The sequence below is a fragment of the Bombina bombina genome, chromosome 2 (genome assembly GCF_027579735.1).
Source record: "Bombina bombina isolate aBomBom1 chromosome 2, aBomBom1.pri, whole genome shotgun sequence".
NCBI lineage: Eukaryota > Metazoa > Chordata > Amphibia > Anura > Bombinatoridae > Bombina > Bombina bombina.
This window is the reverse complement of record NC_069500.1, coordinates 605,703,726-605,720,348: the sequence shown is the minus strand read 5'-3', so window position 1 is coordinate 605,720,348 and position 16,623 is coordinate 605,703,726. Positions and strand designations below refer to the sequence as shown.

Genomic DNA, 16,623 nt, shown 5'->3' with positions numbered 1-16,623 from the left:
ATACTGAAATCACTATTTTAGATAATGATTGTACTATGTATTTCTTGACTTAGGAGTTAGATATATACAAAAAAGTTGTTAAAGTCATTCATGCCAAAGGGTTTAACCGCATTTAGAAGATATATCCATTTACACTCCATTTTTAATAGAACCTTTTCAATGTTGCCACCTCTTATGCCAAGAGATGCTTTTTGGATCACAGTGTATTTTAGATCTCTGGGTGAACCATTGTGGTGTGATAAAAAAGGCTTGGCCACAGAGGTGATTTTTTTGCCTTTATCTTTATCTCTTTGGGCATATTTGATGTTATAAACATGTTCCAAGATACGTGTTTTTATCTCCCTTGTCGTCATGCCAACGTATGCCATTTGGCAGGAGCAATAGAGTACATATATTACTCCTATGGTGGTACATGAGAAATGTGCTTGGAGGTTATATACTTGTCCAGTTTTTTTAGTTATTGTTTTGGTTTTCAGAACATATTTGCAGGCTGAGCAGGTACCACATGGGTACATACCTGGGTTTGTGTCTTTTTTCTTGGCAGATCTTACAAAATGGCTGGATACCAGTTTGTCTCTCAGATTGTTTGGTCTCTTGTATCCTAATGAGACTCTGTCGCCTATTAATGGCTTGAGAGTTTCATCGTTTTGGAGTATGTTCCAATGGTCATTAATGATTTTGATAACATGCGGCATCTGGGGATTGTATGTTGTAATGAGTCTGGGACATGACTCTTGAAGTGTTTTGCTTTTTGGGATTAGTAAGTCATCTCTACTTTTCCTAAGTGCTTTATACTTGGCTTTTTTTATGGATTTCTTACTGTATCCACGTGCAATTAGTCTTTGTGCTAAAGCTACACTTTCCTGTATGTAGATCTCATTGGTAGTGCAGTTCCGACGAAGTCTCAGAAATTCCCCGTATGGTATTGCTTTCAGGGTACTTGGAGAGTGAGCACTGGAATGATGTAGAAGAGTATTGGTTGATGTTTCTTTTCTAAACATCGTGGTATTGATGAATCCTTCATTATTTTTGAATAATTTTAAATCCAAAAAGCATATCTCCTGTTGGTTAGCCTCAAAAGTTAGTTTGATGTTGAGATCATTCTCATTAATTCTCTTCATAAAGGTTTCAAGTTGTTCATATGACCCTTCCCAGATGAAAAGAACATCATCTATGTATCTTAACCACATTGGAATGTGTTCAGTATATTTTTCGAGGTCATTTGAAAATACATAGAATAGTTCCCAGTAGCCAAGAAATAAATTCGCGTATGTCGGCGCGCAAGCTGTACCCATAGCGGTACCTTGGGTTTGCAAGTAGTACCTGTCATTAAATGTGAAGAAGTTATGAGTCAGGACAAATTTCAAGAGTTGAATTATAAAGTCATTATGTAGATTGTTATCATTATTATTTGAAGCCAAATAATATTTAATGGCTTTAATTCCATCTTCGTGTTTTATATTTGTGTACAGGGACTCGACGTCCGCTGTGACTAGCCACATATCCTTTTTTACAGGTGTTAGGTTTTTTTCAGCTCAAACTGCCCCATTGTTTTCTATGGGGATATTGTGCACGAGCACGTTTTTGAAGCTGGCCGCGTCCGTAAGCAACGCTGGTATCTAGAGTTGCAGTGGCGTTAAATTATGCTCTACGCTCCCTTTTTGGAGCCTAACGCACTGAAAACCCAGCCATTCTGTGAACTCTAAATACCAGCGGTATTTAAAAGGTGCGGGAGAAAAAAAGCACGCGTAGCTAACGCACCCCTTTGGCCGCCAAACTCTAAATCTAGCCGATAGTATTTTAATTTGCACACTTTATAAATATGTCTTTGAAAGCAATGTGCTATCTTTCCCTTTGGTTCTGATTGCAGTCTAGAGTGTAAGTTATGTTAGCAAGAGTCACCCATGTCATTTATGTCTATATTACGTGACTTATTGATATAGCTGCCTTGAACTTTACAGTGAAGCTGTTAGCGCTTGTGCAGTGCTGTAAATTATAATGATGTGATATTATTTAGAAATCCCAAATCCAAGGGCAGAGGCTGCCTGCAAGTCCCACACTGAACATTCATCTCAACAGAACCTTTCCTGGGATTTGTTCATTTAACCTATTTTTGACCAGAGAGAGATGATGAGTCATGGGCACTAGCAAATTATGCAACTGATGCATTTTCCCACTCCTACGTCCTTGCAGTTAGTTTTCTTAAAGGTATATAACACTCAAAATATACTACAACTCACATGTAAGATCAGCACTAATAACATATTTTGACTGAACATTATCATATATTAATGTATCATACATCAGCGAGTAGGCATGGGTATTTGAATGCTTAGTTAACATCTTTGAATGTTGCAATTTCACAGGATAATCTAGCTCTAAAAAGAGCCGGCTGTCACCTTCCGCATTTTCTTCTATTTGAAGAACATTAGAATGCAAAATATGTGAATTATAATTCAGATTTAGTGCTGTAGGTCTAGTGAGGTGTCAGGTTAGTGCACTTGAAAACAGTTATCTTAAGGCGCGTTATCAAAATAATGTAAAAAATGTTAATAATAATTATTAAAGAGGTTCTAAAAAATTATAAAAAATACATATATATTCTAATGATTTTTTTCAAATGTTTAGGACCTCTTTTTTATCATTTCTAATAATTATTACCTTAAGATAACTGTCTTCAAGTGCGCTAACCCGACACCACGTTAGACCTACAGTGCTGAACCAAATTGCGATTTGCATATTGTACATTCCTATGTTCTTCACATAAATAAATGTAATGTATATTTCTATATATATATATATATCTGTATATACAGTATCTGAATAATTTTATTTAATATATATCTATACCTATATATCTATATTAATATATATAGGTATATATACATATGTATAGAATATATAGAAATATACATTGAAATATATATATATATATATATATTACATATATTTTTCAATGTGAAGAACATTGGAATGTACAATATTAATAGCTCAGTTTGGGTTATTGCATAAGTATAGGTTTTTTCAGTTTGCACGCTCCTTTGAAGTCTATGGGCAGCATTGGGTTTCACTCGCACGCAAACTTTTTACTTTAAACTTGTAATACAAGCGCTACCTGGCGTGTGCAAAAAGTTAACTTCTAGTGAAGTTAAAGCTCGATTGGGAGCGCTAAATAGTGTGCCACTTGTTATCTAGCCCTTTATCTGCAAAATAAAGCTGCAAGACCTGCAGCCATAATGTGCTTAGAGAATACAATGAGACTTGGAAAAAAAACTTTAGACACGCCCAAGCAATGACAGTTTTACCCTGTGTACTATAATAAGACTTTTACTTTATAATTTAAATGAGCATTTTGCTGCATATTATTCATATGAACTCAAGTATCTAGATTAAGCACTGCTAGGTTCAGACACCTGGCTCCTTAATGCACCTATTATGAAAATAACAGCTTATGTGAAATCATAAGAATGCATCTGCAACAGCTCATAGTGTGTTTGTGCTGCGTTGTGCCACATATTGAGGCATACAGTACCGTCCTCATGTTTTACTGTGTAATCTCTCTTTCAGTTATGGGCCCTTATGTTAGACGGATCCTGTGTGATGAGTTAGGAGCACCTGCTAATTCTGCTGTAAACTGTGTTCCCTTGGAAGATTTTGGTGGGCAACGCCCTGACCCTAATCTGACGTATGCTACTGATCTGTTGGAGGCCATGAAGGGAGGGGAGCATGGATTTGGAGCGGCATTTGATGCTGACGGAGTAAGTATGTTGTGCATTCAAATCCTGTGCTTCATACGGCCAAATACCTCAGCTGCTACTAATGACAGTGAAGAACTATTTAGGGATATACAGTAAATATATTTTGGTAACATCCTCTTCTCACTCCACTTTGATTTGCACAGCATAAAACCTTATTAAAAATATGTAAATTCTCATGTAGTTTTGTGGAGAAAATAAAAAATAAATTATATATGTAAATGTGTGTGTATGTATATACTGTGTATATATATATATATATATATATATATATATATATATATATATATATATATATATATATATATATATATGGCTTGAAATATGCTCTAGTCCCAGACAAGTTAGAAATTGCAGCAGACGAGTAAAGAATTTGACTTTTTGCTGTCTTTAACATTGAGTGGAATGGAGAAGATTGCAGCCAGCAGCAACATTCTGCTATTTTATGGACCAGATTTCTTCTTAAAAAAAAGTGCAACACACTAAGATCTGTGCAAATCCGTATCTTAGTGTTCTGGACTTTCCTGGCATTCTTGAGTACATTCATTGAGAGCTTGAACTGTTTTGAAGGTGAAACAGCTATGTATAATATTTTTTTCATCTTTTGGGTGGTACAGTATGTGGTTCACATTATGCTGTTTAGTTACCCTTGAGAGCGAGATGGACTTGCTTGTGAATCTCTATATGCATTCTAATATTCTAATTTATTTATATTTTTTAAAGTAACATTAAAACAAAAATGTAATCAGCCATAAAATGTTTGGTTTGGAAAATAACATATCTATTATCCTTGCTGTAAAATATCTTTCAAAATTCTACTCCCTCTCCGACAGACTGGAGTACATCCACCATGCAAGTGTGGTGACATTTTCTGATGCTGCAACGTTCTACACAGTCATTGGTTAAAACAGGATATACACTCATTTAAATTTTACCCTAATTTGCTTGATTAAAAAAAACCCAAAAAAACAAATTATAGGTTGTGCTTAAAAATGTACTGTTTTAAAGTGATTTCAAAAAGTGATTTAAAACATTTCTTCTGTTTGCAAAATTCTTATGTATAAAACGTACTAGCTGATATGCATGTCCTAAGGCACCCTATAAGACCTAAATGTGAAGGTATCAATTCAAGACCTTAGTAAAGGTGATTTCTCAGTGATTTAGTAGAGACATCTACAAATACTGATTAGTCAGTGATCCTTGGGGGCAGAGCTAGAAACCAATTGACTAACTGGCTGAATTAAACCAAGCTTATGTATAACTAACATTTGATAGGTAGGTACCATTATTAAAACCACACTTTTCTTCTCCAATTTTTGCGCTCGAGTCAAGTGACACCAAGGGATGAGCAATAGAATACATCTTATAAATTGCATTTAAATTTAATGTAAGCTGAGGGGCGGAGCCAACTAAGAAAGAGAATGGACACAACTCAGCAGAGCTCCCACATATTATATCATTCAGGAGCTAAAAGCCAGCTTTTAAGGCAGTAGGCAGTTATAAAAATAAACTGTAACATTAGCAGATCTAAGATAAGTAAGATTCCTCTTGATTACAATCCTCCTACTACCTTAATAACGCTAGATCGCATCCTACAGGGAGGGCAGGTCAGAGACAGCGACAGGCAAGTACTAAAGCACTAAACTGAACTCCATGCGTTCCAAGGATCCCACAGATCTACAAAAAGCTACTCGCTGAAGGAGTGACATTGGGGGATAGAGCCGTGTTAGCGCAGGATCTGTGATTTACTCAGAAGGTAAAAGAACAAACGGCGCTCCATTGTTATGAGTGATGTCACAATATCTGGGGAAGAAGGAGGCCTACTCTAGAGTACCGGATCGCATTGAGAGCCGCAACATAGATAATTAGTTTGTTGGTACAGTAAATTGCCTCACAAGCACTCCCATAGTACCCACACTTGTGTGAGACAGGTTACGTTATTATTTAACTCAACAAGCAGAGACTCTAAAACTTACCCCAGACTGTGAATACCCTTGCACTCAGGAACAGATATTGAGTGGCGGCCACAAGTCTTGTGTCTTCTAATTATAATTAACCCCAATGAGAGGAACCCCGCAGCACTGATATAGCTGTTTACTGCTGGAGGAGTTTACAAAAAAGGAGATGCATTGGATCAGCTCTTTTCATCCAGTACTCACAATATAGAACATACAAGAGGCAATTAGAAACATCCAGTCAATAATAAAGCCACACACAACTTTACTGCTGGAAGTGCATTAAAAAGTTTTGACCATATTGACTACCTTCTATAACACACATTTACCCCAGCACCCGTTGTTCTTTCTGAGATGGAGCTCATCACTCTACTTTTCAAAGAACTGTCCATTTGCTTAGACTGACACCATGCTGCTTGCATAGGTGCACTACAATATAGAGCCAGCTCACCTTTGTATACTACCCCTGTTGTGGCTTCACACGCTTCCAACATTGATGCCCTTGTTGCCTGGGGCGATGTGGTGGGGCCCTAGTGTTATTCTCTGGTAACAGGCACCCTGAACTCTCAACGCACACAATGGAGGGAGCCTGAACCTGGCAAAGCTCACAAAGAGGAGAAGGTGGTAGTCGCAGAGATCTATCATCCTGTCAACATTATGGAGGAGATAATGGACATAGAAGCAACTCAAGCATTTGGGGACACACATCTACCGGATCAACCAAACAGATCACTCAGACTGTTTGCACTGTCCTACGACAATCATGTCCCTATAACGCAGATTGAAGGATATTGTGCCGGATGGCCACAGTCCTCTGCAGACCTATCTTAATCGATATAAAAACCTGAGAGATGCTTTCCCCCAGCTTACTCAGTGGATCTCTGCACTCATAGTTAGATCTGGAGTGGGGTAACTCATTATTATCATTAAAGGGCCATGATACCCAAATGATGAAACACTTGAAAGTGATGCAGCATAGCTGTAAAAACCTGACTAGAAAATATCACCTGAACATCTCTATGTAAAAAAAGAAAGATATTTTACCTCAAAAGTTCCTCAGTAGCCACATCCCATTGTAAAGGACTTCTAAGCAGCAAATCAGTATGTCTGTTCTGGGACAGCTAAGGGAGTGAGCTTACGTGCACACTCATCTTATTTCCCTATTCAGTTTAAGGAAGTTTACTATGAAATCTCATGAGATTACAGTAAAAGAGTTTATGACCTCGGCAGTGCTGATGCTGATTGGCTGCTGTTCATTTCTTAATTTTTAATTTTTTTTTTCCTGGAGCTGAGCAACAGCTAAAGTATATTTTTTTACACAGAACTTACTCTGCTGAGCTGAGGAAACTGTGAGATAAAATATCTTCCTTTTTTACATAGAGATGCTCAGGTGATATTTTCCTGTCAGCTTTTTACAGCTATACTGCATCAGTTTCAAGTGATTTAGCATATGAGTATTATGTCCCTTTAAAGTGGTGTTTGTGCCATTTTAGGTACATATGTCTATGACAGTTTACCATGGTGTACCTGCACCTAGGTTTCTAACAGTTACAGTTGCTTGGTATATATTATTTTCTAGAACACCTGCTTGTAGATAACTGATCTCCCAGGTGATGATCTCAGGATCTGAAATAAGGGGACTATCTATATCCTAAACAATGTATGATTTATTTTGTTCCTCTGAGACTGTGGTATAGCAATCTTAACTCTAGTTAATACAGGTTTGTTACCAAAATCTTGATGGAAGTGTTTTTCCACTGTTAACCTGCATGATCTCTATGTCTTACAATACTCACGTAATTTGGTCAAAGCCCTTACATTATTACCCTATTCCATATGGATATTATACTATTTATATGAAGTTGTAACAGCCACAACATCCTTTAACCACACATCCAGTATTGAGTAAACACCTGTTCACTCCCTATTGATTGTACCTTTCAAATGCATGTTCGAGATTATAATATGTGTTATACGTTAATTCATTAAGGTTATCCACTTAAGGTATTACATAGGAATTTAAGAGTTGTTTGCTTTCCATGTCATGGTTAGTAAACATTTGCTTTTTCTTAGCTTGATCTATCCATATAAGTAAGAGATTGACATTACTCGCTGACTAAGAACACACTAAATACAGATACATTAAATATCCCCCCATCAAGCACTGTGTTCTGGGTGAACTTTGGTTTTTATATTTTTATATCTTTTACTCTTTAGAAATTATAGCATTGTATTATATATTCTCATTATTTATTGTTATTCTCATATACAATATCAGTTGCTAATTGTTTCTAAGTAACTAGGTCCAAGAGTGACCACTTCAAATACTAATTTTCCGCCTTTAGATTATGTAATTTGTGTTAGGTCCAAGAGGGAGCTCCTATGTCAAATGAGGAAATTACTGCACACTATTATATAAAATAGAGGTTCCAGATGTCTATCTATTATAACTCATTGTGTTGACTTATGTTGTGTCTATAGATATTGTTAAGCTGAAATCTTTGTAAATATGTACCATGCTCTAAATGTCACTATAACTAACTTTTTGATTTCTAATCTTTAGATCTAAACTAGCATATAATAGCTTGCAATGTTCTTGCTCTGATTGAGGCTATAAGACATTGTGGAGATCTAGTGTAAATGACTTGCTGTGCCTCTACCTCTCCACAGATGCCTACCCTCAGATATATCCACCCCCTCTATAATTATTACATGCCCTCCTCTCACTTCCCTCATTACTTTGCTCTGTCATACTAGAAGGCTTGTGGGGAACATTTGTTATATGATATAATATAAAAATGAAGTTCCATCTTACTTAGACAGGACCCGTTTATGGCACAGTAATCAAGCATGATTTGAGATCTCACTTCTTCATGTTTATCTCACATTGTAGACTTCACTATCTTTTCACAAATAATTAAAACACAAGACATAGCTCTATACGCTATGGTTGTAGCTCCAACATTCTCCTACCTAAATAATTTGAATTAATATGTGGAGCCACAACCTATGTTCTTTTTACTAATCTTTGTGTGATAACAATGTATATCTTATTTCTATGTTATTATTGCTTATGGACAAATCTTTTATGTTACATTTTCTCACAACAAATACAAATTAAAAATAATTTTGTTTTAATGTAAGCTTGTTAGTTCACACTTGCCATATAGTGCATATTATCAATTATTAAATTATATAACTAACAAACCATTCAAAATATTGAAATTTCAAATATTCAACAAATATAAAAGAGTAAAACTGATGTGCTTATAGATGAACTCATTTGGTTTTATTTGTTTTTCAATTTTGCACTTTAAAAGAGAACAATGAATCAATATATCATTAAAATCAGTAGATATAGGTCTGGTTCATTCTCCTGACATAGCATTATAGTGATTTGATTTGATTGTATGGCTTCATTTCTTTACAGATAGTCCTATATTTCTTCTACTATGTTAAATGGTTTACTTATTTTTGCTTTTGCGTATTTGCAGGACAGATATGTGATTTTAGGAGAAAATGGTTTCTTTGTGAACCCGTCAGACTCATTAGCAGTAATGGCCGCCAATCTGTCATGCATTCCATATTTCCGGCAAATGGGGGTTCGGGGTTTTGGGAGGAGTATGCCTACAAGCACAGCCCTGGACAAGTAAGTGGACCTTGTGCTGTGACATTTAGGTTGAAATGAATCATAGAAAAATGGTTTCTTTATTTCAAACACATTTTACTTTGTGTATAAATAAAAGCATAAAGTAAAATGCTAGTGAGGGCCTTTGTTAAAGGACCATCATGTAGAACTGCATAATCAACAAATACTTAAGGGGACAGTAAACACCTTGTAATTAATATATATTTCTGTTGTGTTGCTATACAATAGCATATCAGCCAAGTCTTAAAGGGAAAGTAAAGTAAAAATTAAACGTGCATGATTCAGTAAGAGAATGTCATTTTAAGACACTTTTCAATTCTCTTCTATTTCAAATGTACTCTTGGTATCCATTTTTAAAAAATGATATGTGCATATTCTACACTAGTGGGAAATAGTTGGTGATTTGCCTCTACTCACTGGCTAACTAGATGTGATCAGTTAGCTCCCAGTAGTGCGCTGCTGCTCCTTGAACAAGGATATCAAGAGAATAAAGCAAATTTGATAGTAGAAGTCAATTGCAAAGTTGGCTCAAATTCTATCTGAAGCCTGAAAGACAAACAGGTTTCATGTCCCTTTAACATTTTTAAAACAAATTAACATCCTTTTTCAGTAGTCAAATGCCACCCCCCATTTGCCTTATTCGGAGCAGCCAATCTGAGCTTTAGTCTACAGACAACAAGGCTAGCGGGGTCATAAAGCTGGTATAAAGTGTATTTATTTGCAGTTGTTAACAGTTAAAGGGACAGTAAACGTTGGGAAAAAGGTTGTATAATTCTGTACAATGTGCAGAATTATGTAATGTGATGATAGCCTTATGATTTATTTTTACTTGTTAAACGCACAATATGTTCCAACAAAGTATACTTACCTCTACCGTGAAGCCTTTCTCTTCAGTGCAGCTGCTTTTTCAAACAGCGCATCACAGACTTACTTTCTAATCACAGCGAGCCTGATCACACCGTTGAATTACATGTAGCACGGTCCTGCACTAACTAAAGCAGCGGACAGCTTTACTTAGTGCAGGAGCGCGCTACATGTAATTCAATGGCGCAGTTGGGTTCTTTGTGATTAGACAGTGAGCCTGTGACACACTGTTTGAAAAAGCAGCCATGCTGAAGAGGACGGCTTCACAGTAGAGGTAAGTATACTTTGGGGGGGCATATTATGCGTTTAATAAGTAAAAAGAAATCATAAGGCTATGGTCATGTTACATAATTTTCCACTTAGTGCTGAATAATTTTCCCCAATGTTTACTGTCCCTTTAAAGATAATTAGGCACAGATATATAATAAAGTTGTCCTTGATAAGTCAGCAGGCTACATGTCAATTTCTGAGAATTGCTCAATTTTCAGAATTAAGTTGCATGAAAAGGGGGCAAAATAAATAATCAACATATATTGTAAAGTTGTTTCATTATGCATAACTAAACATTTTAAATACATTTCTCAAGGTGTTTACTGTCCCTTTAATAAACAGGCAACACAATAACACTTGCTTTGTGACTAATTTGAAATAAGCAGTATTTATTTTTTATGACAAATGACAAACTTGTCCTCTGCATCATCTCACAGCCATCAGCCAAGTCATATTTGGTTATACTGTAAACTCTTGCACATGATTAGTAGGAGCTGATGCCTCTGTATTATTTTTTTTTAGTTGAATGCACTAAATCTAAATTATGAAAGTTTAATTTTAACTTCGATTTTCCTCTACGGTTGTTTGCTTCAGCAGTTATTTATTAGTTGTAGAAATGCCATTAATATGCTCACAGCTCTATCCTTTACTTTTAAAGGGACATGAAACCTAAAATCTTTTTTTATTGATTCAGGTAGATAATACAATTTTATAAAAGTTTCCAGTTTACTTCTATTATCAAATTAGCTTTGTTCTCTTGTTATTCTTTGTTGAAGAGATATCTAGATAGGTAGTGTGCACATGTTTGGAGCACTACATGACAAGAAATAATGTTGTCATATGCTGCTGCAGACACGTGCACACTCATGAAGTTACCTTCTTGCTTTTCAACATAGGATAACAAGAAAATGTAAAGTAAAAAAGTTGTTTATAATTGTATGCTCAATCTGAATCATTACTTTTTTTTATGGGGGGGGGGGGACTACATAAATTCAGATTTAAGTTGCATTAGGAAAGGTTTACTTTATCCTATGTCACAATTAATTTCATATACATATTTCAAGCAAGCCATGTTGATGCTGAGTAAATTATATTAACCTCTTAAGGACATATGACGGATATTTTCCGTCATAAAACCATTGAGCAAACTGAAAGCTGTGTCCTTAAAGGGTTAAATCAATTATATGAATTACAGGGACATTAAAGTATTTTTTATAAACAACATAATTGAATCACTGCACTGCAATACATCTGCACACACAACAAATGCTATTTGTAAAGTATTTACGATCTATCTCTATCTATCTATTGGGTACTTATAGAGTGCAAACTAATCACCCGTGAGGGTCTTAAGGCGCTAAGGGAAAGCAGATAGGAGGAGAGGGGGGAGGGGATGGGCGTTCAGTCATTTTTTGCAAAATTGTAATGGTTTTGCAGTGCAGGGATACACCACTTGACAAACCTATTGAGCGTTTTTTTTTACCAGACATTTACTGTAAACAATTAGGGACAGATATAAATGGGTTCCTGCACATGGCAAGCAATTGCAGTGCAACATTATGTAGAAGGGTCTAGGCTCTAAATTACCCAGAATGTACTACAGCCTTCCTGGGGTAGTGAAAATCTACAATTAGTGGCAGTTCTAATAGAGTTCTGAGGGGTGCCTATTTACTAATGTGTAGCACCCCTGTTAAGCCGCAGAGGTCAGCACATAACTTCTAATTAGTCTCACACCCCCATGAACCCACCCCTGTTTCTATGAGCCTGAAGGCTTAATGCTGAGTGGGTCTTACCTCTATTGTGCTTAAGATGCTGTCTTTGAACCAAGTTGTCATCCCCCATGAGCTGGACTGCTCAGTACTGCTCCCAGCATTTCAGCAAATGAGCAGGAGCAGTTTAGGAAACAGCTGCTGTTGATTAGGGATGGCAGAATGTGTAAATTTCCGAATTCGAATGTTAGAACGAATGTTATTACCGAAATTTGAATTATAAATCCGAATGTTGATAAGAATGAATATTCTTAAAAATTCTATAATTGAATGCTATTTACATTTTCGAATGTCACTTTCAAATTTGAATGTTTATAATTATATTGAATGTCCACATTCGAAATTTCGAATTTTACATTCTGTTTAACAAATACTATTCAGAAGTTCAATAGTTCATGTGGTAGGGAGGGAATCTAGTAAATTGATAGATAATAGATACAAATATATCATTTTGAATGTTTCTATATAGAATATTGCATAATTCGATTACATTTAAATAAAGCATTATAGAAATACTATTACAAACATATAAATTCGAATTTTTCGAATTCGAATATTGCATAATTCAAATATTACATTTAAAGAAAGCCTTAGAAATACTATTACAAATATAAATTTGAATTTTTCGAAACAAATATTTTCGAATGTAATCGTAAAATTTGAAACTGAACATTCGAAAATCGAATGTTAGAATGTTATGTAAACATTCGAAATTTGATTCGAACGAAGGAATGTGTTAAAATTAGTTTCATTTTTCGTATGTTGCAAAACATTCGCCCATCCCTAGTCCCTTCCCCTTCTTCTGGTTTCTGGTTTTCCTCTATCATAGGTAACTCATGACCAACACATTGCCGAGGGGCATTCAGTATGTTTTTAAAACGGTAATGTCAAAAGAGTAGGTGGTGTGTGTCCATCATATCCTGTCTAGCAGTAAGTACTTTGGCCAGGGCACACTTATGTCATTATAACACACTGTTATGTTTTATCCCAGGCATTGAGTTTTGTAGCACACTAGGTTTGTGCTCTAATGTTTGTGAATTTGCCACTGTATCCTAGGCAGGCATTGTGCTTAGAAGCTGTCTGTGCATTCTCTTGTGTTTGAGACTGTTGTGTTATTTAGTGGCAGTGCATTGTGTAGTGCCCTGGGCAGGATACACTGGTGAATGTGTACTGTGAAGCATTCTAAAAAGGTTATTTTTATATTGTGAATACTCTATTGTCTCTCAAGCTATGTGATGTATAATACACTGAGCATTCATGTATGCTAATGATATTGTAATATGTAATGCAGATTTCTTGCTTCTTTTTTCGTTTTTCATTTTAATACTTTGAAGTTGTATTTCTAAATTAAAAACGCAGTTAAGATTGAGAAGTATAAAAAAGGATAACACACAATAGCATAAACTGCCATTCAGCTCTTTGACTATCTTGGTTAGCACCCCAAATTTTAAGTTATAGAACCTTACTACATTCTGGTGCACAGAGAGTATGGTATCATAATCTAAAACCAAATGTAAACTACATGATATGTCATGTCTTCTGCTCATGGTATCATAATCTAAAAACAAATGTAAACTAAATGATATGTCCTGTCTTCTGCTCATGGTATCATAATCTAAAAACAAATGTAAACTGCATGATATGTCCTGTCTTCTGCTCATGGTATCATAATCTAAAAACAAATGTAAACTACATGATATGTCCTGTCTTCTGCTCATGGTATCATAATCTAAAACCAAATGTAAACTACATGATATGTCCTGTCTTCTGCTCATGGTATCATAATCTAAAAACAAATGTAAACTAAATGATATGTCCTGTCTTCTGCTCATGGTATCATAATCTAAAAACAAATGTAAACTACATGATATGTCCTGTCTTCTGCTCATGGTATCATAATCTAAAAACAAATGTAAACTACATGATATGTCCTGTCTTCTGCTCATGGTATCATAATCTAAAACCAAATGTAAACTACATGATATGTCCTGTCTTCTGCTCATGGTATCATAATCTAAAACCAAATGTAAACTACATGATATGTCCTGTCTTCTGCTCATGGTATCGTAATCTAAAAACAAATGTAAACTACATGACATGTCCTGTCTTCTGCTCATGGTATCATAATCTAAAACCAAATGTAAACTACATGATATGTCCTGTCTTCTGCTCATGGTATCTTAATCTAAAAACAAATATAAACTACATGATATGTCCTGTCTTCTGCTCATGGTATCATAATCTAAAACCAAATGTAAACTACATGATATGTCCTGTCTTCTGCTCATGGTATCATAATCTAAAACCAAATGTAAACTACATGATATGTCCTGTCTTCTGCTCATGGTATCATAATCTAAAACCAAATGTAAACTACATGATATGTCCTGTCTTCTGCTCATGGTATCGTAATCTAAAAACAAATGTAAACTACTTGATATGTCCTGTCTTCTGCTCATGGTATCGTAATCTAAAACCAAATGTAAACTACATGATATGTCCTGTCTTCTGCTCATGGTATCGTAATTTAAAACCAATTGTAAACTAAATGATATGTCCTGTCTTCTGCTCATGGTATCATAATCTTAAAAACAAATGTAAACTACATGATATGTCCTGTCTTCTGCTCATGGTATCATAATCTAAAAACAAATGTAAACTACATGATATGTCCTGTCTTCTGCTCATGGTATCATAATCTAAAAACAAATGTAAACTACTTGATATGTCCTGTCTTCTGCTCATGGTATCATAATCTAAAAACAAATGTAAACTACATGATATGTCCTGTCTTCTGCTCATGGTATCATAATCTAAAACCAAATGTAAACTACATGATATGTCCTGTCTTCTGCTCATGGTATCATAATCTAAAACCAAATGTAAACTACATGATATGTCCTGTCTTCTGCTCATGGTATCATAATCTAAAACCAAATGTAAACTACATGATATGTCCTGTCTTCTGCTCATGGTATCATAATCTAAAAACAAATGTAAACTAAATGATATGTCCTGTCTTCTGCTCATGGTATCATAATCTAAAACCAAATGTAAACTACATGATATGTCCCGTCTTCTGCTTATGGTATCATAATCTAAAACCAAATGTAAACTACATGATATGTCCTGTCTTCTGCTCATGGTATCATAATCTAAAAACAAATGTAAACTACATGATATGTCCTGTCTTCTGCTCATGGTATCATAATCTAAAACCAAATGTAAACTACATGATATGTCCTGTCTTCTGCTCATGGTATCATAATCTAAAAACCAATGTAAACTAAATGATATGTCCTGTCTTCTGCTCATGGTATCATAATCTAAAAACAAATGTAAACTACATGATATGTGCTGTCTTCTGCTCTATAAACTCAGACAGGTTCCAGAACTGAAGCGGCAAATATGATTTGTCTTCAATTTCTAAACTAGATTCTTGAAATGTATTTATTTATAAAATAAAGAGAATAAAGTAAAACAAAACAATACAGGAGCCATCTTTTTGCAAATAAATTTTGTTACATATTTTTTATAATCCCTAATACTGTCCTGATAAATTGTAGCTATAAAAAAAAATATATATATATATTCAATGCGTTTGTTAATTTGTTATAAAATAATTTAAACATCTTGTTATTTGCAGTATTCAGTCTTAAATATATGACTAAGCTATGGCTTCTTCTAGGCCTCTTTCCTGGAGGTGAAAGGGTAAACTGCTTATTGCAAAGCCCATATAAATCAGAAGCTGTTGCTATTGATTGCATGCTGATGGTAATTAATTGTCTGTAATTAGATGTTAACGGCCACAGAAACAGCAGGGCTGGTGCTACTTATTTCTATAACCCAAGTGATCTTGTTTAGATCTTTTAGTGAGGGTCATATTGTACAAGAGGGATTAGGATGAAGGATAATCTACTTCTTTGCATACTGATAGGAGATACCTAACAGCTCTGTGGAAGGACATTATATATTTCAGTTTCTTGTAGATGCATTTAAAGGAAGCCAGTATTTCCCTTAAATCAACTATTATCGTATGAAGTTTCTGCCTCTTTTTTCTGATTATTTTAACAGAAGTTGCTTTGCATGGCTTGTAGACATAGAATCCATATACCCATAGGGCACCTCTGGAGTGCAGTTAAAAGGTGGGAAGGATGTTGCAATCATTTTCAGAATATTCAGATCTTGTAAATGTGCTATTCTGCAAATCACTTATAGGGCTGGATTTAACAAAGTCCGGGTGGACAGGGGCGTACATCTTCACTTCTGTCCTCCCGGCATTGTGTCTAGCGGGCAACAATGCGCTGCCGGCATTTATCATTGCACACTATGGCTAGCATGCAATGTCAACTCCTTGCTCA

The 16,623-nt window shown here is 35.3% G+C and overlaps 1 protein-coding gene across 1 annotated transcript in view; it reads left to right on the top strand.

The window, feature by feature from the left end:
* Positions 1 to 16,623, top strand: part of PGM5 (phosphoglucomutase 5) — a 286,735-nt gene that overhangs the window by 80,243 nt on the left and 189,869 nt on the right. The window contains exons 5-6 of the mRNA XM_053702531.1: positions 3,568 to 3,758; positions 9,205 to 9,359. Coding sequence (XP_053558506.1) covers positions 3,568 to 3,758; positions 9,205 to 9,359 — 346 coding nt within the window. The remainder of the gene's footprint in view (positions 1 to 3,567; positions 3,759 to 9,204; positions 9,360 to 16,623) is intronic.